This window comes from Ammospiza caudacuta, chromosome 8 (genome assembly GCF_027887145.1).
Source record: "Ammospiza caudacuta isolate bAmmCau1 chromosome 8, bAmmCau1.pri, whole genome shotgun sequence".
Taxonomy (NCBI): Eukaryota; Metazoa; Chordata; class Aves; order Passeriformes; family Passerellidae; genus Ammospiza; species Ammospiza caudacuta.
In genome coordinates, this window is record NC_080600.1 from 18,284,879 (window position 1) to 18,306,562 (window position 21,684).

General features: G+C 40.1%; 1 protein-coding gene across 2 annotated transcripts in view; it reads right to left on the minus strand.

Annotated features, from left to right (window-relative positions):
• Positions 1-1,328: 1,328 nt before the first annotated feature.
• CREB1 (cAMP responsive element binding protein 1) overlaps positions 1,329-21,684 on the minus strand; it is a 37,756-nt gene continuing 17,400 nt past the window's right edge. Inside the window, exons 2-8 of one of the 2 annotated variants that reach the window (XM_058809101.1) lie at positions 20,193-20,314; positions 16,697-16,843; positions 14,765-14,865; positions 11,851-11,993; positions 10,271-10,453; positions 8,628-8,778; positions 1,329-5,785 (exon numbers count right to left, since the gene is read on the minus strand). In XM_058809101.1, coding sequence (XP_058665084.1) covers positions 5,641-5,785; positions 8,628-8,778; positions 10,271-10,453; positions 11,851-11,993; positions 14,765-14,865; positions 16,697-16,843; positions 20,193-20,306 — 984 coding nt within the window. In that variant the 5' untranslated portion in view covers positions 20,307-20,314 and the 3' untranslated portion in view covers positions 1,329-5,640. The remainder of the gene's footprint in view (positions 5,786-8,627; positions 8,779-10,270; positions 10,454-11,850; positions 11,994-14,764; positions 14,866-16,696; positions 16,844-20,192; positions 20,315-21,684) is intronic. The other variant, XM_058809102.1, reaches the window with a different exon arrangement.

Genomic DNA, 21,684 nt, shown 5'->3' on the forward strand with positions numbered 1-21,684 from the left:
AGTTGTAGAACATTTTAAAATTAAAGTTTTAATATAAATAAATGTAATTCAACACACAAAAAATGGAGTGGCACCTGGATAAAACACAACTTGTGGAGAGCACCCAAACATCCTTAGTTGTTAAGAGTGGCCATTTCCAGATAAGCAACTGGCTCAAGGCCTGCCATCCCCATGCTCTCTCTCAGCTATCCCCTAATTTAGAGGAATATGCAGCTGAGGCTGAGTGAACTGCTCGAGTCCTGAGTGCAGTGAATGCTCAACTTATGGACTGTGCCAGCCATGGGTCATTCCAGCCTGCCCCTGGCCCTTTCCCTGCCAGCACACAGCTCCCGAGGACAGCTGCCTGCTCCTGCTCCTCCTGCTGAACTCAGCACAGAGCAAGCCACAAACCTACACTGCAGGGCCAGAAAGCAAACAGGTCACTCCCTTCAATTTGTGCTATGCCAGCTAGCCCAAGCACATCTCTCTGCAGGCCACAGCTTAAATACATTTTAAAAACACATTCCAAGGCAAAACACTTGAAGTGCAAACCCTCTTTACACCACCTGGATCTGGTCCCTTTTCCCCAAAGATTCACACACTTAAGTCTATCTGTCCACAGACCTGAACCTGCCACAAGCACACAGAAGGTGGATTTCAGCACCCTCTCTTCACCGGTCTGGCTCCTTCCAGACCAACTGAGCTTCAGGATACATTCAGGCTTTTGTAAAATCAGCTTGCAAATTAGCTCAGACAAAAGAGTTCCCAGCAGACAACAGAGAACCATCAATGTACTGTATGCTTTTTAAAACCTGCTCACAATAACAGACTTCAGGGTTAAATTATGATCATTCCTGCTAAAGAAAGCTGGTTGTGCTGTGCTTTTCTTTTCAAGCAAGGTGACACATTGTCAATGTACCTTTACTTCCTGGTGTTAAATTACTGGAAAGCCTTTCGATTTATTTTCTTGGAATGCAGCTTGTAAAATCCGCAGACAAATCTCAAATTAAGAAAAGGGGAATAAAGTGGCTGAAAAATAATTCAGCTTTCCTTCCAAATTAACCTCCCTTTCCCATATGGGATCACTGAACTAGTTCTACTCTAAAAATAATTTCACATCCATCCTCTACATACTGCTCCAGACACCACACGCCTGATTCCTGCCCCTCTGCTCTCCTGCCCTTCAGCAGCAATGCCTGCTGGGCACCAGGTGCTGATCTGCAACTTCAATTAGCCAAGGAGCCAACTGCTGTGGAGGAGTGAATTGTGTGCAGGCAGCAGGATCACAACAATTATGCCAGAAATCTTCTCAGGCAAACCAAATTTACCCTAATTTTTCTTTCTCTGTGTTTTGTTTGTTGGTTTTTTTTTTTTTTTCTTTAAAAGTGCACATTTTAATTAAACATTTACAAAGAACATAGTGTAACAAAAATAAATACATGACCTTTTGGTTGGATCATTGGCAAATGTTACATCACTAACTAGGCTTCAGGGTAAAAAAATTACAATAAAAACAAGGTCTTAGAAAATCAATTAAATCCTCTATGAACTATCATAGATTTGCAACCACTGATATCGAACTTGCTTTGATGGGTGGATTTGTCTTTAAACCACAAAAAGCACTGTCTGCCATAAATGAAAAAACAAAATAAAAAAGCAGGTGCCAGTTTTCACTAACAGATGACTAGTTGCTGCTGCAGTTTACTGGAAGCCCAGATTTAAAAAAAGCAACCTGTGGTACAAATTTAGGTCAGAAACTATCAGGGCTGTTTTTCCTTATTAAATCTTTTTTTTTTTTCCTGAGCCTCTTAATGATTCCAAACACCCCACCAATTTTCTGACCAATGTACAAGTACCAGAGAAGACAGTGATCTCCAATGCAAATGCCAGCTCCAGGCTAGCCAGAACTACAGGTGTCTGAGCAGTCCTGACGAGCACAACAGGCAAAAATTGTGCTTTCAAATACAAGCAACGGTGCCGGCAACTACCCAGTGCTGGTGAAATTGCTGCCTAAGGAAGAATGCATCACCACTACCTCAGGAGGAAAACAGAAGTCTTACCAGTGGTTCCTTTAGAAAATAACACCTTAACAACCTTTCCAAATGTTTTGCCTTTGATATATAGCTGCCAAAGAGAAAAAAAGCACAGAAGTGAATTACTCTGGGTGGTGGTGGTTGTAAAACAAACTGTTTACATAATTTCAAAAATCTTCATCAATAAAAAACAAACTTCACAAAAGCCACAAAAGATGAAATAAAATTATTGAAAATGGGTAACTGAGAGACAGCACAAAACAAATCAGTAATTAAGAGCTAGAATAACGCAGCCCAGAGCTACTGGGGTGAGGGGAAGCTTTCACACACACACGCACATCCACACACACCCAGACACACAGAAAAGTAAAAATTCTTTTTCTGACCTCCATATACTATAATACTCAGCATTCCTGACTTAAAAGCTCTCAGAGCTGTAGATTATATACTGTGTGTATATATATATATGTACATATATTATACATATGTATTTTCCAAGAATATCTAAATTAAAAGAGCACCTTTGACAATATCTTAACTGCCTGATTGGTGCTGTTGTTTTGCAAAATAATGACATTACAAAAATTATATTTCAAACCAATTCTAGTTTATTATGAACGTAACGGATCTAGCCCTTTCTAACCCTCTCTTCAGGTAAAAGAGTCTATCAGTTCCTGAAAACTCACAACCGTGAGATATAAAACTAATCCTCCCTCCCCCTTGTCAGCATCATTTCCATCCTACTTCCAAACAGCCTTAGTCTATAGAAGCTTATCACCCCAACCTCACTACTTGGTAAATAACATAGGAACTGATTCCTGTGTCATATTCTTTCCCTTTTTGGGTCAATATGAATAGTAAAGCATGTATGGGTAGCCTAGCCAGCCCTGTACTTGGTCTAATACATTTTTTATTATTGTAATCTATAATTTTCATTAAATAAATTTGTGTCCCATAATCCTCAGTGCAGCATAAATAAAAATAAAGATTCTTGCAGACCCCTATTTACTTTGAATTACATTCCTTTTCTCAGTGGAACTTTACTTGCTAATGAAGTCTAGGCTAAAACCACGACAGGCCACTTGCAGACCACACACAGACAAACGGGTAACACAGTTCTCCTCTCGCTGACACACACGTTTGCACAAACTGTGTGTTAGGAGAACCCCACCTGGGCACTGTTTTAGGCTCCCATGCCCATCCAGCCCCCAGGCTTTGTGCCCAGTGATTACCAGCAAGCTCTGAACAGTGTTCATTACCCACTAGACACAGCTCTCAGAGCAAAACCTCACAGTTTTTGCAAACAGAACAGCCTTAATGTGGGCATATACAGCTTTTTCTGTGTTCCTCAAAGCTGCAGGAACCATTCCATGTAACTGCAAATGAGGCCACCATGAGCTTCATGCTTTACAAGAATGACTCCTGTATTACAACCATTTCTACTTCAGTACTCGCTGTGGAAAATGTAACTGTTTTATGTATTTGTATTCACTGATTTTAAGAAACAGTTTTTTATAAAAGCACTGCTGAGAACTTAGGGTCTTCTTTAAATTTGCACTGCTAAACTAACAGATTCATCTCCCATTAAATAAAAACAAAAAAAATCAACTCTCTATGCCAGATAAAAATAGACCATTTATAAACACCCACAAAACTTGTGAAAGTGAATATTTCATATTTCTGATGCTTACATTTTTTTCTTGAAATGCAAGTGTAATTTGAAATTCTTGATAACTCTAGATGTAACAATAATGCTGTAAGTTTAACCCTGCCCCTTTTAAATTAAGTCTCTTGGAAACTGAATGCCCCTCAAATGAGAAATCTAGAACTTTTAATACTGCTTAGGTGTTTGAGACTCAACTGCCCAGAGTCTTCCAAGTATTTTCCTTATAACGTCACACTGATTGTACAACCTTTTAGAAGCCTGTGTATGAAATTTATCTTAAATAGATATAGAGTGAGTGGGAAAAAATATTAGCTAATACTCTGCTAGGCAAGGCATTGGTATAGACCAGAGCCTCATCCATACGTTTCTATACATAGAAGTTTGACCAGAAGCACAAAGTAAACTTACTCCATCAAATGACCCGAGTTAACACAGTGAGAGACTGGCTTCAGAGGGCCAGTACACAAACAGCACATGATTCTTTCGGACACATTCTTTTTGACAACTTCTTGATGATCTTTTTTGGTTCTTTTTGAGCATGATTCTTTTGAAGTCCTAATGCTTAGTACAGAGGTTTTTTTAAATATGAACTACCTTTTTTAACACCATAAATGTGGGAAAGACCACAGTTCCTCAGTGCACAGAAAAAAAACCTGATCTTGCAAACATCTGAGGCATGTAAGTAATTTCAGTGGCAGGAATAGATTACTCAGTAAATCTGACCCTTTCCATGAAAAAATATCCCAAACAAATTAAAAGTTTAGCTAATCTGGCCAGGTTCAAATAATCAGTATTTTCCCTTTCAAAGCAGGAGTTGGAATATTCGTGTTTGAAGTCCTCTTGAATATTTGAGGTTGTCCTAGTAGTTATACTGAAATTTAATTTATGTATAGAAGGCAGCCTCAAAGTTCAAAAAAGAATTTAGCAAACCAGGCTGATATTTCTATTGAGCACAATAATTTCCATTGCATAAGACAGTGGTAGGGAAATAAAGACAACCTCATTGCTTGAGAGGACTTGGGACACAGACCATACTGTCTTCAGGGAGTACTTAAGTGGAGTTGGCTATGCTTCAACTGCTTAGTTGTTGTGCATACAAATAGGTAGTGCTGTAATGTGCTACCCCTGTTTACAGAACATCACAACTGCATCTTTTTTAAAATTTTCTTTCCCATCCAAATATAATTCCCCAACCCATATCCTATGAAGTTGGTGTCTGTTTTCCGTGCATTCAGAATGCTGAACGCACTTGCACACATAAGCTATGAGAATCAACAACTGACCAGTGAAGCTCATTTCTCAATGCATTTGTTTCTCAAGTATGGAGAATGTTTTACTAGTCCAGGAGGGCTTAATACAGATAATAATTGCAGATCAAAGCCCCTCCTGGGCTAGTCTGAAGAAGGTGTGTTCTCTCCACACCAAGAACGTGGCAGTGAGGTGCCCTTGGTCTGGCGTGCTGCTCAGCCGTGTATTGGTACAGCTCAGCAGGAACGTGTCAAACCAGTGTGGCAACCACTGCTTCTTCATTGCACCAGGCATGCTCCACCTGTGTGGCCACTGCTCTCTGGACCAAGAGGCTGGGGTGGCTCTGTCTCTAAGGCAATGGAAAGAGCTCAGCACAAATCCTTGACATTTTACAAAAGGACCCTCCCCACAGTAACTTCCCAAGTGACCATTGTTATTCCTTGAAGAGGACTGGGAGACGAGAGAGAAGCCTGTTCTTCTTCATGCTGAGACTGATGATGAAATTCATCTTGTAAGGGGAGAAGTGGAGGCAAGTACTTGAACATTCACAGTTTGATGCAAAGCACAGATGAAGTATATCCTGTAGTTGCTTCAGGCAGTTTTGCGCATAGAAAAAAAGAAATGTTTAGAAAATAAAAAGTTTACTTTGTCCTTCTGGGTATAACCAGAACCAGTCTCTATCCCACCTGGACAAGTGAAAATGAGAATCCAAAATTAATCTGATTTGTGGCAGTAAAGGTCCTTAAGTGCTTTCAACTCCTCAATCAGTGTCTTGTTTTGGTTTTCAAGCACAGCCACTCGATTTTCTAGGCATTTCACATACTCCTTTTTCTTCCTGCGACATTCACGTGCTGCCTCTCTGCAAAGCAAAAAAGTCCATTCAAATCCAGAACAATCAACTGCACACATGGGCTACCTAACTGCTTTCAGGCAAACCTTTACTAGTACTGCCATTTTCAGAATATGGAGGTATTGCTAAGAAATGCAAGTGAGGAAAAAACACTGAGTTCATAGGAACTGCTCCTCACAAATCACACACACACAAGATCCACACATCATTTCAACACACAGATCCCAGTAAGACAGCACCAGTAAGATAATAATAATATTAATAACTATTATTATTATTAGCATAGGATCCTAATCAGGGATAAACTTTTGCATGCAGGATTCATATTGGAACTTTTAGGCTGAGTAAAATGCTGCTGCAATAATTTGACTTTATTATAATCTATTATTCTTTTACAGTCTTTAACTTTTCCCTGTGAGCAGTCCAACAAGATGGATCAACTAGTGTAAAAAAGTGCTGTATTTAGAGCATTCATGTATTTTCTCTTGAGCAATGCTTTTATTTTAATAATTATGTCTGCATCACTGCAATGATACTATTAATGACTCAAATAAAAAACAAAAAAAAAAAATCATTCTTTAGTCCCTGTCAGCTATGCCAAAAACAGACCTCAAGACAGTCAAACTTCTAAGTCTTGCTTGTAAAGAGTGAGCTGCCTGTAGGTAACTTGGTAACATACCAAGACCACCAGTGAAAAATACCAGAAGGTATTAATGTGCTGCTGAGCATCCTGAAGCAGGAACAGCAAGGCAGGAACTACCCTACACAGAAATATAATGGCACCAATGTGCAAAGCAAGCACAAGGCTAAATGCCATGGGCAGATGGGAGCCCAGGCAGAGGGCTCTGCTCCTGCAGTGCCCCTTGTCCAAGCAGCACTCTGCAGACATAGGGAAATAAACACTCATTTGCCCTGAACCTTTAGGTGCAAAGCACAACAGCTCCAAAAAGAAGAGTCTGTGTGCCCCTTCATTGCAAATACTGCACAGACTGGTGAGACAGTCAGTGTTCTGGGAAATGAGAGGACAAATCAGAACCCAGTTCCCTCCCTTATTAGATAAATAGGAGCTGTAAAAACAGAATGCATTCCAGGACCTAACTGATAAGAAGCCTCTAAAAGTAACTTCTGAAATTCAGCTCCACAAATGAGACAGGATGAAGAAAACATAGCCTGTAAGCCCTGGAAGGACTCAGGTATCCATTTGTCACTCCCACAAATACAATTTCACATGCCTGCAGTGCTTCAGTAAACCATGCGTAACATTTAGAATTTAAGTAATTTTGGGCTGTTAGCAAAAGATTAAGTACTAGGGGATCAGGAAGTGCCTCCCAGTGCAAACTACTAACAAGTCTCCTTGAGTGACAACATTTTCTTTCTGTGATTTTTTTCCCCTTTAGGCTGTGCATATTAAGCCACCTCAAGTCTGTGTGTGCTAGTTGTTTATTATGAACAGCCAGAATTTTACTGAATTACAACACAGCTTTAAAAATGTAAAATTTATACAGAAAATTTGCACAATAATATCTATGAATATTTACACTATAATCCTCCAGTAAGTACCACCTTACCATCTGCCTCGCTATCCTTTTTTCCCCACTTTGCTATGGAGCTTAGATTTGCAAATATCTATTAAGCAGACAGGCTAAAAGCACCACATGCAACATGATACTGTTGCAAAAGCTGTCAATTTAACTCAAGTGGGGTAATTCCCCATTGTTTTTCTTGGCTTTCACAAACACAAAAGCTTTCTTTTACTGAAATAAGACTGATGACTAAATGAGGGTATTCTGTGATTCTAATTAATTTTTTTTTCAAATGCAGAGCCTGAAAGAGTGATATCCACTATTCACTGGTATGAGAAAACGATATAAAAAGGGAGATGGGTGACATTCTGTACAAAAACCTTTTAAAAAAGTGACCTCTGCTGTTCAGCATTATTTATTTCATTAAAACCCCTTGTATAAGCACTGCGTCTGCTCAAATAGGTTTTCATTATGTTCACAGCACAGCAACCTACAGAAGAGGAATGAACCTGCACAACATCAGTTTTTTCAGACTGACAGATGAAGTTAATAAGGTTTTCAGGGGGCTTCCCCTGCTCAGAAGGGCGGGAAGCACTGGGTTCTCAGTGTCACAATGGAACACACAGGCTGCAATCTGTGGCCCATGTAAGAGTTCAAGCTTGGTGTGATGGGCCAGTTCAGGCACACCCCTTCCCATTCCCACAGCAACAGACTTCAGGAGCTCAACTTCTCCCTACAGCTCCCTTCCTTTGCTGCCTTCACCCACTCCCACCTCTAAGCTTACACTGGATCCTACAGGACCAAGTCTTTACCTTTCTTTTAGCCCCTCTGCTGCCACTACTGGCTCCACAGGACTTCAATCAAAGGGAATAGCTGCTCATTTAGCCTTTGCTTGAGCCTTTCAGCCCCTGGAGGAGAAAACTCAAAGCGGCTAAAAGAACAAGTGAGACAATCAAGAAAGTACTCACAAGGAGCACACGTGGGCCAGCAGCAAGGCTAAGGGAGAGAATCCAGCAAAGTAACCACATGAATGTAGTAACTCAAAAAAAGCAACTCATCTTAGCGTTTGTAAGAATATATCTGCAGTCATACAAGTATCTCACTGAGTGCTTTTCTCCTTACCGCAACAACCAAATTCACACACCTCACAGAACGAGTCTGACACTTCACTCAAGGTTTCACAGTCGCAACACACAGCATTAGTAGATGTGCATTTCTGCTTTGCATTTTTTAAAAAAGGCAAATTCTTCATAAAGCATTTCATAGCATGGCTAAGAAAGACCAGCACTCGACACTCTAGGCCAGCGCAGAGCTGTGAAGGTACGTGCCTGTTCTTCATCAGACGCACTTCCCTCTTGCGCGCGGCCTCCTCTGCCGGCTGGGTGGGCAGCGCGGGCGAGGACGCCATGACCACTCCTGGAGCGATGGTGCTGGTCGGGGCCGTGCGGATCTGGTAGGTCTGCACGTCTCCTGAGGCAGCTGCAGGGACGCACAGGAATGGGACATCAGTGTGGTGACAGCACTGTCACGCATGCTGTGGAGAGCGTCTACTCACCTCTCTAGCCTGTCCTCTCCCTGACACAGCCATCCCTCTGCGACCCAGCCATCTCTCTAAGCATGCAGCCTAGGCCACAGCTCAGCAGGGACAGCCATCATCTGGGTCACCACTGCCACCTCAGGCTCCCTTTATTCATATATGCAAGGTTTTGGGCATTCCTGCTGGAGAAGTCTTCACTTGTGCTTGGTAACTTGATTAGTCTTGCAGTTTAGCTGTGCTTCTTTCTCCCTTACTACATTTTTTGTACTGCCCTGGTTTTTGGGCAATTCTAGCATTTTTCTAGAGAAGGATGGGGGTCACTATTTCTAGCTATGCTCCAAACATCTGCCTGGAAAAGGAAGAACTGCAGGTGTAAGTATCTAACATAAAAAAAAGGTGTAAAAATGCAGCATGTACTCCCACAAGCAATGAACAGTGCACTCTGTTGCTTCTCTAGAATGAGCAAGGCCTTGGCTTTTTTTTTACTTTATTAATTTTAATCTTAGGAATGTGTTAATTTTGCCTGAGCTCACAAAAAACCACAATACCACCTAAAGAAATCATATGTCCTTAAGACCACAAAAACCCAAAGATCAATTTAACAACAGTACCCTTCTCTGCTATGCATTTTTACTGATGCCTGGTAAACTCTTCACTGGATAGCTTTCAAATCAACTACTTCACAGTCACAGAAGCAGGGGTGCACTTTTGCTATTTTCAATGAAAATTTTGTAATAATCCTCAATTTTTAATAAACCAAAGTATGTATTTTGATACAACAGGTCCCCATAACTTACTCTAAGTGCAAGTAGCTCTGCCAAGTTGCGGGCTAGACCAAACGATCACTTAAGGCACTCTCCTAAATTGTTCTGCGATTCCAAGACTCACTGATTGAGTCACTCACTCAATGACTACTTACAAAAGTCACAGTAGGAAGAAATTATGAAAAAAGGGGAAAATTACTAATAAATTAAAGTGTCCCTTTAGAAACAATCAAACATCCTTCTCTCCTGTCTTTAATGTTTGCTTGAGATTTCCTATTGTTACGCATATGGGAGAACTCAGAACTCTAAAGTGGTATTAGTTTTTGCAGAAAATAAATAAATTATATAAATATATATATATATATATATATATATATATATATAAATATAAATAAAAAGAAAATAAAAAAAATTGCATGGACAAAATGCAGGCATGGAAAAGCAAAAATAAATATATTAAACCTCAAATATCCACAGTTTTACCAATCTAAAGGGAAAGGCTCAAAAATATATGACAAACAGCTTTGTCCAGAATTTCAGTAATTTTATGGACTTATCTATGCCAAAGCTGTTAATTCTGTTTCCAGACACATTTGAAGGAGTCAGGCTGGCAACTTATACCTGCACAGAGAAAATGTTACACAGAATGAGTGGCTGTGAGGTTTCTCACCTTGTACAACAACTTGGTTGCTGGGTACAAGTATCTGCTGTCCGTCTGTGGTCTGTGCATATTGTAAAATGGTGGTGCCAGGCTGGGTTGCAGCTGCATTGGTCATTGTCAATGTCTGGAGACCTTGTACTCCATCTGTGCCATTGTTAGACAACTGGATTGCTCCTCCTTGGGTGATGGCAACTGCAGACCAAAAAAATCAACCCAGCATTTAAGACACTAATTCACTCATTAACTTATAGTATTAAACCTAGGTATGGAAGAATACTGATCTAAGCTAAATCCTTTGAACCCTTACACACCCCCAAATCAGACACATGGCTTCAATGTACGTGAAAGAAATCATCCTTTGAAAGGTAAGTTTTCAAATGTTTGTGAGGGCCAAAACCCACAGCTAAAATACAGATTAGTTTCTCTAATAAAACAGAATTACATGGAAGAGCTACAACCCACCCCCAGGGAATACTTTTTAATTTAAGATTTTCTTCTTGGTTGGTTTAGGTATTTTTCTCAGTCCTTAGTTTTTCTTGTCATCTGAAATTCCTCTCATCTTCTGCACTTTATGCCCTTCAGTCTCCTCTGCTGCTAGTGCTATCCATCTTGTGCTTCACTTTCTTTTTTAATTTGGCTTTTTTTTCCCTTCTGATTGTGTCCCCCCTTCTCCACAACTTCTTCAGACCCTTACTAGCTGTTTTATCATTCATAAAGGTACAGTTTGGTGCAGGCAGTCTTAACTTTGCTGGTTTTTTTCGTTTCTTTCCCCCAGTCCTGTCATGCAGGTATACTGGGACATCACCCCTTTTGAGTCACAGAGTTCCACTATGTTCCTATATACAGACACACCAAAACCTCAAGTGTCTGCACACACAGTTACTGTACAGTTATAACAGGAATCAGAATTAACCACATCCATTTCAATAAAATTAAGCAGGGTACAAAGCAAAGGGGTTAAGGAGTAAACAGAGATACAAAATTTTACGGAGATTTTAAGAGACAGATATAAACAAGTAGTTCTTTTTCCCTTTTGTCTGTGTTGTATGTCTCCTGCTCTATGGTTAGTGTGAGACAGCATGTGTCTTATCTCTAAGGCCATATTCTCAATCATTCTTCAAGTCAAAACACTGTATCTAACACAGAAAACACAGAAATATATACTTATGACATATATTAAGATTGTTTTTTTCTAAAAATGTAACTGCAGACCATAATGTTTTTTTCTAAGGATGAGGTTACAGCTTTGTGAACAAGTGTTAATGATCCACCAAGAAAAAAAAAGAAACTTCTGAATTCCCCCATCTAGTTCCGGAAGTGAAGAAGTTTATAATAGCATTATAGTTAGTTCCTGTTTTCCCTCAGGATGCATGAGCTGCACCAAGGGGCAAGCAGTCCCAGAATGTTAATGGAGCCTTTCAAACACTTACAATAGAAATGTGTTCAAAAGGCCTGGTTAACAGTCAAAATAAAGTGATCTTTTTTTCACCTCCTGCTTTGTCCTAGTCCAAACAACAGTTACAGAAATAATAGCTCTTCATCTTCTCATCCCCGCTTACTAGCACCACTGAGAAATGCAGACTACATACTGTACTGCCCACTGCTGGTTTGGTAAATGGGAGTTGGCACCGTGACAGTGGCGATGGCAGGTGCTGCTGTTTCCTCTTCTGACTTTTCTTCTTCGATCCTTGGCACTCCTGGGGCGTCTGAGGACAAGTCATTCAAAATTTTTCTGGCAAAGACAGTGTGTTGTAGAGATTTTAATAAAAATTGGGGGAGAAAAATAGTCTATCTGATACACAAGGCTGGGGAAAACTGTGAAGTGCAGCAAGCCAGCAAGGAAAATATGAGTGGAGAATGAAAACCACAGACTATCTCCAAACTCTTATTGGAGAGGATTGCTCAAAATGCCAAGGACTGATGAGCAAGGGAGCCAGCACAGAACAGCTGTGCTTGTCAAAACCCATGATACAGCTATTACAACCCTTCCTTTCTCTTCAGAGCATGTTTCTCTCATCCATTTTTATTTGTTTCCTGCTTTCAGATATATAAATATTTGGAAAAAATAAGTCAGAACCTGTCTCCTCACTTACACTGGGTGAACTGCTCCATTTCAAAGACTATAAACACCTCAGCCAGAGAGCTGAGTACCAAAGGAGTTAGCAGGAATACTTGCAGACAGCCAGCAGTTCATAATTTAACACCTGCCTGGGAGACAATACCCAGTGCTTGAGAACAGTCTCACAGTTATGTTCACAGGTGCTCTGCCTGAGAAAGTTCATGGGTAAAGGAAAGAACAGACTGTTTCATTATTTCCATGAGCTAATTATCCAAAGTCAAAACTTTTAAAACATCACTGCTACAGGTCCTACTGAACATGACTGTAGACTGACCACAGCAGTCACTGCAATTTGCATCACTGAGATCAAACATGTCCTTCCTCAGAGGACTGTCAGGCTCCTTTCACTGCTGGCATATTCTATTATGTCACAGCAAAATGCAGTAAATGCCCTTAGGTAAAGGGCAATATTTTTTGTAACTCTCCTCCTATGTTTTCCAGTGGACTGGCAAAGGAACTCGGTGGCAAAGCAAACACAGCTGTAGACCCCAAGTTCCAAGACAACATAACTCAGACAAGCCTCCTAATGCTGTGTGGGCCAGAACAGCTGTATGAAGCTATGTGGGGGGAAGAGCACTCATTCTGCTCAGCACCTGACAAACAGAGCTTTGCTGTTGCTGTTTTGACTTTGTGTGCATGCAAGAAACCCCAGCACTGGGCAACACTGTATGAATAACCACTTGCACAAATAAAAAATTTCCATCGCAAGAGTTTGCAGTCTAGGTGTTAGATCAGAAACTAGTGAATGAAACAGATGAAAAAATATGGAGACAGCCGGGATGATGAACAACAAAATCCAAGGAGATTAAAAAAAATCACTTTTAACCTCATGTCATTATTAAATCGTGGTTAAAACCTACCTTTGCCATCATAAAAATGGATTTAAGGTAAAGGATAAGGTGGCAGCTTTACAAATACAGGAGCTATGAACTGATGGAATACATGATGTACTTGAGTGGCAGAATCACAGAGGAGTTTTTGTGGAAGAGGTATGGCTTTCAATGCTGTGGACATTTCTGCCCCTATCTTGTTTTGGGCCAGTTACAGCAGGTTGAGTAATGCCAGATGGGAAGTCTCTAAAGACAGCAGTGGTCTGGCTCAGCCTTTCTGACCTAACCACCACCAGCCTGGAGTCTGAGCTGCATATACAAGTTCTGCAGCTAACAAATGTTGCTGTGTCACCAGGATCTGGTTTGAAGACAGAGGCTGTGCTGTGGCACCAGTGCATGCAAGAGAGTCCATCTCAATGAGAAGTCAGCATGCACAAGCACCCTCTTCTCAGTTCTGCTGCTTGTTTACTTAGCTCTGTTTTCTCACCATATACAGCCACTCTTCCATATATAGTAAAATCAAGTGTCTTGCTGCAGAAGCAGACTGAAGGGAATCTGTGGCAGCCTTGGAGTTAACACTGCTACTCACAAATAAAAATATTTTTCCAGATCTATTATGGCTAGAAATCTTCAGCAATGATTTTCACTATCTTTGGCAGAACAGCCTTGAAGGCTGCTGGACAAGGTAGACAATCTCCCAAGTGCTAAAAAAGTACCATGGTTGAGATATGCTCAGGCCCACAGCCCAACTTCTATTTCCAAGAAAAGAAAAAAGGAGCATCTGAATTTTCTAAAGCACCAGCAACTCACAGGTCATTTAAAACCTACTGAACTCCAGAGCTGTTCCTTAATGCTATTTAGCGTATTTTAAGAAAGAAAGTGGGATTTATTACAGACACAAAAAGCTGTACAAAAGCTTAATGAATAAAGTAACATGACACACCACGTGAAGGAGAACCTCAGCTGGTTTTGCCATGAGAAAGAGACACTAGATACCTTTCACTATATTCTACTCATATACTGACTTAACTTTAAACACAAACTATTTTGCTCAAGCAGAAATTTTCTCTGAGCTATGGAACATCACAGCTTCCTTAAGTCTCATGGGAGAAAGGAATTAAGTTTGATTGCTGCTAGCATTTCAGCAATAATGAAAACCAGTAGAGTTGATTTTTTGTAGACTACAGATTACACAGAAGTCCCTTTTTGCAAAGATTCAGTGTATTTTGTATATTAAGTATTCATTAAAGCTATTTCTAAGGCATCTATCACAATGATATCTCAATTTTCTGAAATGTGGAAATTACCATATTCTCAGCTCACTTCTCAGTTACACTTCAATTGAGTGTAACTGCTGAATTTTCTTCCTTCTCCTGCTTATCTCTTTGCATCCTATTCCACAGATATTTTCTATACTAAAATTGCAAGACACGATAGAAGAGAGATTTCAGTTAAATGGTAAATCTAAAAATAATAAAAATACAATCCCACTGCTTGTATCTCCATGTCAACACACCCATCCATCAAGAAATGCTTCTGCTTTAAGCTCCATACCTGTAGGAGGGTCGTCTGGACAGGATTTCTCTTCGTTTCTGTGAGTCTGTGACACTGTCTACTGATTCCTGTGAATCTTCACTTTCTGCTATAGTGGAGATCTGTAAATAAGAACAGCAGTCAAATTTAACAAGACACTTCCAATGCCTTCATTTTAAGGAAATGTTGATATCCTGTGAAAAACACTACAATGCAAGTGCTCTATCTAGATAATGAACAGAAAGTTACTGCCTAGTAATAGATCCACAAAGAATGACCACAGTCAGTGATCTACCCATCAGAATGATCTTTACAATTTCAATACTCCAGTAAGAAAACCTAAACATTAATATCATACAGTTTTTGCCTTCTGTGATGTTTTGTTCTCATCCATTGCAAGGAAATAAAGATTTTTTTAGTAAAATTTAAGGAGAGAATAAGTAAATGAAATTAAGGTAGCAGAAACATTTGGAAACAAACAATATAATAGTGAAAAAACATCAATTTATAAATAATGAGGTAGATTTGTTAAAGAGACATTGTCTTTTATGGGGGAAATTGCCAGGAAAATGTCATACATGAAGATATTAAAAAATAATGCAGTGCTGTAATTCTGGGTATCTGTGCTAAAAAAGCAGAATGTTTATGCAGGAAAGCTAAAATAAAATGATTGAAATTATTTTAATATTATTTTAAATTCAAAATGTGCATGACAAAATATATAAAAGCTAATTATGTTTATGTGAGAAACAGAGCTCATATCCTGATAATTTATGCACCGTAGAGAAGATTCTTAAAGGCTCAAAAATCTTTCTGGCACCCACATCTCATAACTGTCAGATAGAGGGCCTGAATAAGTCCAAGGCTGACTGTGAACTACTGGGCTCTGAATATCAAAACATGATGGATCTGCATTGAACCAGGTGAATTCCAAGAATGGCTTCATTGTCAGTCCCTTATCTTCTACCTCCAGGGTAGCAACTTGTGCACTCATCTCAAAACTGCTCACCTCTGATAGATTAAAACTCTGAACTTTTGACTGCAATGGCTGAGGATGGTAGAGCCAGCCACAAACTCAGCACTGAAGCTGAGAAGGAAAAAATAATGATTATTATCACAATGGTCTAGTTTTAATTTACACATGCCTTATTTTTAAAAATAATGCCCAGCTGAATATCTCTATCAAAAAGTCACATTACCTACTTTTTGAAATGAAACATTTTTGAGGTAATTGTTCTAACAGCAAATGAATAATGTGCAGTCCTTGTCCTGTGGTGTAGCTGCTGTACACCAAAGAATTTCTGCATTCAGTAACACCGAACTTCAAGTGGATAAAAAGCAAGTTAGAAGTTGTACAGATTTCAGACTACTTGTCTCCTATCTTCAGGCTACCTCACCATATTGCATTACCTGTCTTGCTTCAGAGAAGAGAAAATGCTAAGGCTTCACAAAGCACACAACACTCAACCTGCACATTTTAAAACTATTTCTATGTAAGGACTGTTAGTTTTATTTAAAAGAACCAGTAACATACAGAGACCTTTATTGTAAACCAATGCAAATATTTCTTACTGAGCAAAGGCTCTCATTCTAGGATACTGGTCTTGTTAATTATGAAAATTACAGTATTAAAAAAAAATCATCTTTTTGTTCACTTGAGAATAGTATGAACTCTTACTCAATAAAAATATATGGAAATACAGGATAGAGAAAAAGCAGAGTAATACTGTAGGAAAAACCATAAAGCTGCTAAACTCACCAAACAAATTCTAGAGGGAAATGAAACTCAGCAATGTTTGAAAATGAAAAGTGGTTAAGCCAGAAAAGAAAAAAAGTCAGAGTAGCAAATACTGTACAAATTTGCAAAAACACAACCCAGGACACAAATACAGTGCAACAACAGGCCTATTTCAAAGGCCCAATTTACATTTTAGGAATTTCTTCAGTCAGTACCTGAACTGTCTGGACCTGTGGAGACTGAATAACTGATGGCTGGGCAGCCTGAATCACTCCATGCACTTGAACCGTCTGCCCATTGGGCAGCTGAACTAAGGTCACCGTGGGGGCAGAAGATGTTGCATGAGCTGCTGGCATAGATACCTGCAAAGAAGAGACAGTGAGCATAAATTAGGTTATTGCAAAATCTCCTTAGTTCAGTGTTTGTTTTTGTGAAAGAACTATGCCTTTTCTAGACCCCAGTCAGATGACCCAAATGTTTCAGCGTCATATAAAACCCCCTGAACTGCCTGAGTCCAACACCTGACCTACTTCACAAAATAATCTAATGCAGAATTTCTGCAGGCTCAAACATAATTTGTAAAATCACTGACAAGAAGAAGAAAAACACAACTGCCTCTATTTTGAGGTAACCTGATACAAATACATCATTACCTTTCACTTACTTCACTTGGATACTGCTCAGACTCGGGTGTACTCCTACAGACACTGCTGAGTCAGAGGCAGAAACATATGGCAGTGGAGCTATTTTTGTTCTCACTCAGGAAAATGCAAAGAATTTGCCAGATGTAAGAACTTAACATTTTTAGGGAATCATACCTTTCACTTTCTACAGATAAAGCCATATGAGTAGCTGGCAAAGTGCATGTAAATGAGGAAAACTGACCATGTGTTCACACAGAAAAACCCCATGAGTTTGCAGCGGAAATAAGTATTTTGCAGGCAGTCACTGTGATTATTGTGTAACAGGTCAACACAAACTCTACTTTCAAGAGTTATTTCTATGAGGAACAATTGCCCATGTTTTAAACCCAACTGTTTCCCCAGGCAGACCTGCAGGCATGGCCATGCCAGCAGGGATACGCTGATGAGCTCAGCATGGCACATTGTGGCTCGGGCTCTGGGGACAGCAGTAGCCACACACAGCTGCTCAGGCCACAGTCTCACCCTGGCAGGCCACAGGAACTACTCTGGGTAGCTGAATGCCATGCACCAAGGCTGCTCCATGGCTGGGCACACGCCCAGCACACCCAGAACTTCCAGCTGTCTGCTGACAGGATGCCTGGCTTAGGGGCTGGGGGCTCCTGAGGGGCTGCAGGGTGCAGCACACCCTGCCCCAGCGAGTGTCCCTCCCACACCCCCTGGCCTCAGGGAAGGACTGCAGGCAAGCCTGAGCTGCTCTGGCAGACCTCAGCCAGGCCATGGCTCACTGACTCGCCAGCTCTCTTCTGGTCACCCAAGTCTGGAAAACCTAACAATGCTCCAGGGTTCAAGAGCATTTAAAAAATATTCAATCCACATAGCTGCAGTGCAAGAAAGGGCTGCACTGCTGTCCCACCTCATCTCAAAGTTTCCTGCTATGCACAGGATGCAGAAAGAAATCCTCTGCTGTCCCTGTGAACACGTGATTCTCAAAAAGCTGCAATAGCTCATCTCTGAATTTTCATAAACATCCATCACTTACAATGAAATCTTGTTTAACAACAAAATTAAAGGGAATTACATGCAGACCTCTCTCCTCCACAGCTGTCTCTCCCTAATCCACCAATCTGCATTTGCTTTTACCTTCCTTTTTCAGGAAAGCAGATGCAGCATTACATGGTGCTACTTAACTTGCATCTGAGAGAAACTGGGCTGAGATTAACATGAGAGCCCTTTCCTCTGACAAATTATATTCCTTTGCCAAGTGACCTTTCTCAATAATGCATGTCTGACTAAACAGTCCTTGGCAATGACAGCAAAGCTGATCAACTGGAGGCCACTGTGGCTGGATTAAGCCCACAGCAGAGTGTAACTTCCGCACATGTCTCTGACTCATACCTTGTGGAACTGGGACGAGTTTCCTTTTGCCTCTGAAAGCTACCCTGAACTCACTAAAAAATCAGCAATTAAACTAAGCTTGCAAGAGGGGTGACCTTACAAGAGATAATGGAAGAATTAAATTGGTATAATTAGTTATTTAGATTTGGCTAGGCCTCTGAGGGCACTCCCTAATGCCAATTACTGCCACTTCACTTATTAAAAATATCATAGTAACATCACACTGATGTGAACAACACAAGGAATTATGTTTAGACTGTTTTATCAACTCCACAAACTCTGCACAGGCTGGGGAAAAGCCAAGGTGCAGATAATATAGTGAATGACAACATGGTGGTTCATGTGGATTTTAACCATACTTGTATAGTGTTTTCTTACTTGGAAAATAAGTCTCATTCAAGCACTGGGGCAATTATGTCCAAGTAAAGTGCATGCTACCCACTACATACTTTTAAGTTCAGCTCCCTGGAGGTTAGTATGTTAACACATAAATGTAAAACACTCTTGATTCTCTGGACTAAACCTCAAAGCACATCAAGTGAGCAGCAGTTAGCTGGTTTTGCAGGAGAAATAAACTACTTCCACTCAGTTCACATTGAAGTGTTATTCACACCACCTACATCCTGTGCCTAAGTTAGACAGTGAGAAAACTGCCCAAAGAGGCAAGCTGGTGCAGGGCAGCTGGTGGCTTGTAAATTCACACTAGAGCTTCACCCAACAAAATCATCCCATGCATTTAAACAGCTACAATCCCTACACTATCACTGAATGGAAATGTACCAACTACAGAAGGCAGGACATGTTTGTCCTTGTTTGGTAGTCTCTGGAGTACCAAAAGGTGCAATGACTTTAAAAAGACACTAATCATTTATAGAAACTAAGTGATTTAACTGTGCCACTTAAAAGACACTCAATTCCATAAACTATGAGATCAAAATCACCTGTTTGGTCTTTGCAGACTACAATTAGTTTTCAAATTAAATGGTTACAGAAGAGAGCTAAACATATTCATACAATGGAGTTGCTTCTGCCAACCATCAGTGTATTAAAAAATGAAACCCAATCCCAAAATCAGAGATAGAGCTGGGATTGTGTTTCTTGTCTCTCCAAAATAATTTGGGGAAAACAAATTATCTACTTCTGTCTCTCTAACTTGCCAAAAATTCTGTGAAACTCTGGAGACAACAGGGTAACGAGCTGTCAAGTGCCAGATTGTTCCACTTGATTGTAATGCTCATAACATTAATCCCATATGATAAAATATTTTATTTGCAGCATTATTTATCTGCATATTAGGTTTGCTTTCTTCAGAATTAAACTGACTACTACAGACAAGTTTTTAACAGAAAACACAACAGCAAGACAGTAGATTACACGTATTGAAATGAATACCTTTCAGTGGTATGGTTGTGGTAAAGAATGCTAGAAATATTTTTATTCATTACTGTGTTAACATTACACAATTTACACACATACAGTTCTCCAGAACTAACACAGCCTACTACTCTACTGTACTGCTTTAAAAATGTGAAGACAAATATGATAAGAACTATACATCACATGTGTTTCAGAATGTAATCAACAAAATCTTCTCTCAGCCCCGTGAGCAGACATTATCCCTCTTAAAAATATTAACCATAAGTAAAACTATTACACCATATGATTTTTATACCTGGGCTAACGTTGCAATCTGTGGTTGTGCCTGTACTGTCATCTGTTGGGTTTCTGCCTCTGTACCGGCTGCATCTCCACTCTGCTGGTTCTCTGCTCCAGATTCCATGGTCATTTAGTTACCTACAATCACAATATTTGTTGTAAGTCTGGGTTGGTATGCAAGTCCATTACTCTTGGCGAATCTGGCAGTAATCACTGCAGCTGCATTCCCATTACTACATACTGTTTTAATTTGCTTATTAAATGTTGCCAAATTATTAGTATTCAGGCAAATTCTCTTCATGCCAGGTGTTTGCCTCAGGTTGATTTTTCTGCATGTAATGTTTCTGAAAAACAAGTCCAGTCTCCTCCAACAATGAGAACAGGAAAAAATGCATTTTGCTCATCCTAAAAAACCTGAGCAATTGCACTCTGATTACCTAGTACCTCTGCAATTTGGAATAAAGACCTGTCAGTATGTCAGGAAGGGCACTCCCTCAGTGCCAAGGTGACAACATGCCCTGTTACACCCCTCCCTCTCCCCCCAGCTGCAGATATCCAACAGCAGTTGTTCCTGTGCTGGGCACTCAGTTCTCAGTTGTCTCTGCCTCAACTAAATATGCAACATCTCCATGCAAGTTCTTTCCATCCCCATGCTGGGTGTGGCTCTACATCACAGCAACTTGGCCTCTTCCACCCAGTGAGTTTAAAGCCAGTATACAAAATGATGGAAGCCGTTTCTACTTGAACCTTACCACAAATGTTTTTATATTTAGAGGTACACATTAGTTTGCCATAACTTAAGATTTTATGATATACAGCTCCTAATACACTAATATTTCTAAACACTAACTGAGCAAACCTAGATCACCAGAACATACAACTCTATAAAAAGAGGTTGCATAACTTCCAAACCCATGCACGTAGGCAGAGTGCAATGCCTGTTAAATTCTGCACCGATCTGAGAAAATCACTTTTCAGTTCTTCTCTAAGTACTGATATGAAAATACTTGATATTAAAAAGAACTTCAAAATACAAGGAAATTATATAGCAATGCTACTGTATTATACAGAACTCCAAATACCAAATATTAAGAATTAATATTAAGAATGGATATTACCTCCATAGCCACAACACTTATTCTGTGTACCACCTCGTGCTGCCCAATCTATTCTGGCCTCTGGCTACCCCAGGGCACCACACCTCTCTTCAGAGCTGGTCCAAAACAACCATTAGAGCATTTCTGCTTTGGGAAGGGGCCTGGAGGCAGAGGATGCTCAGAGCAGAAGAAAGGTGGAAAGATGCAAAACAGCCCCTCTCCTTCCCTGGCCCCCTGAGGAAAAGATTTAGAAGCATTAAGACAGGTGGTGGTACCACATCCACACTCCAGACATTCCATTTTAAACACAAAGTCAGGGAAGCTTCCATTTCAATGCAAACTATACCTCAGTGTTACAGGAAAGAGAATACCTTTTATGCTGCCTAAAATAGCAGAGTCACACTTCAACCC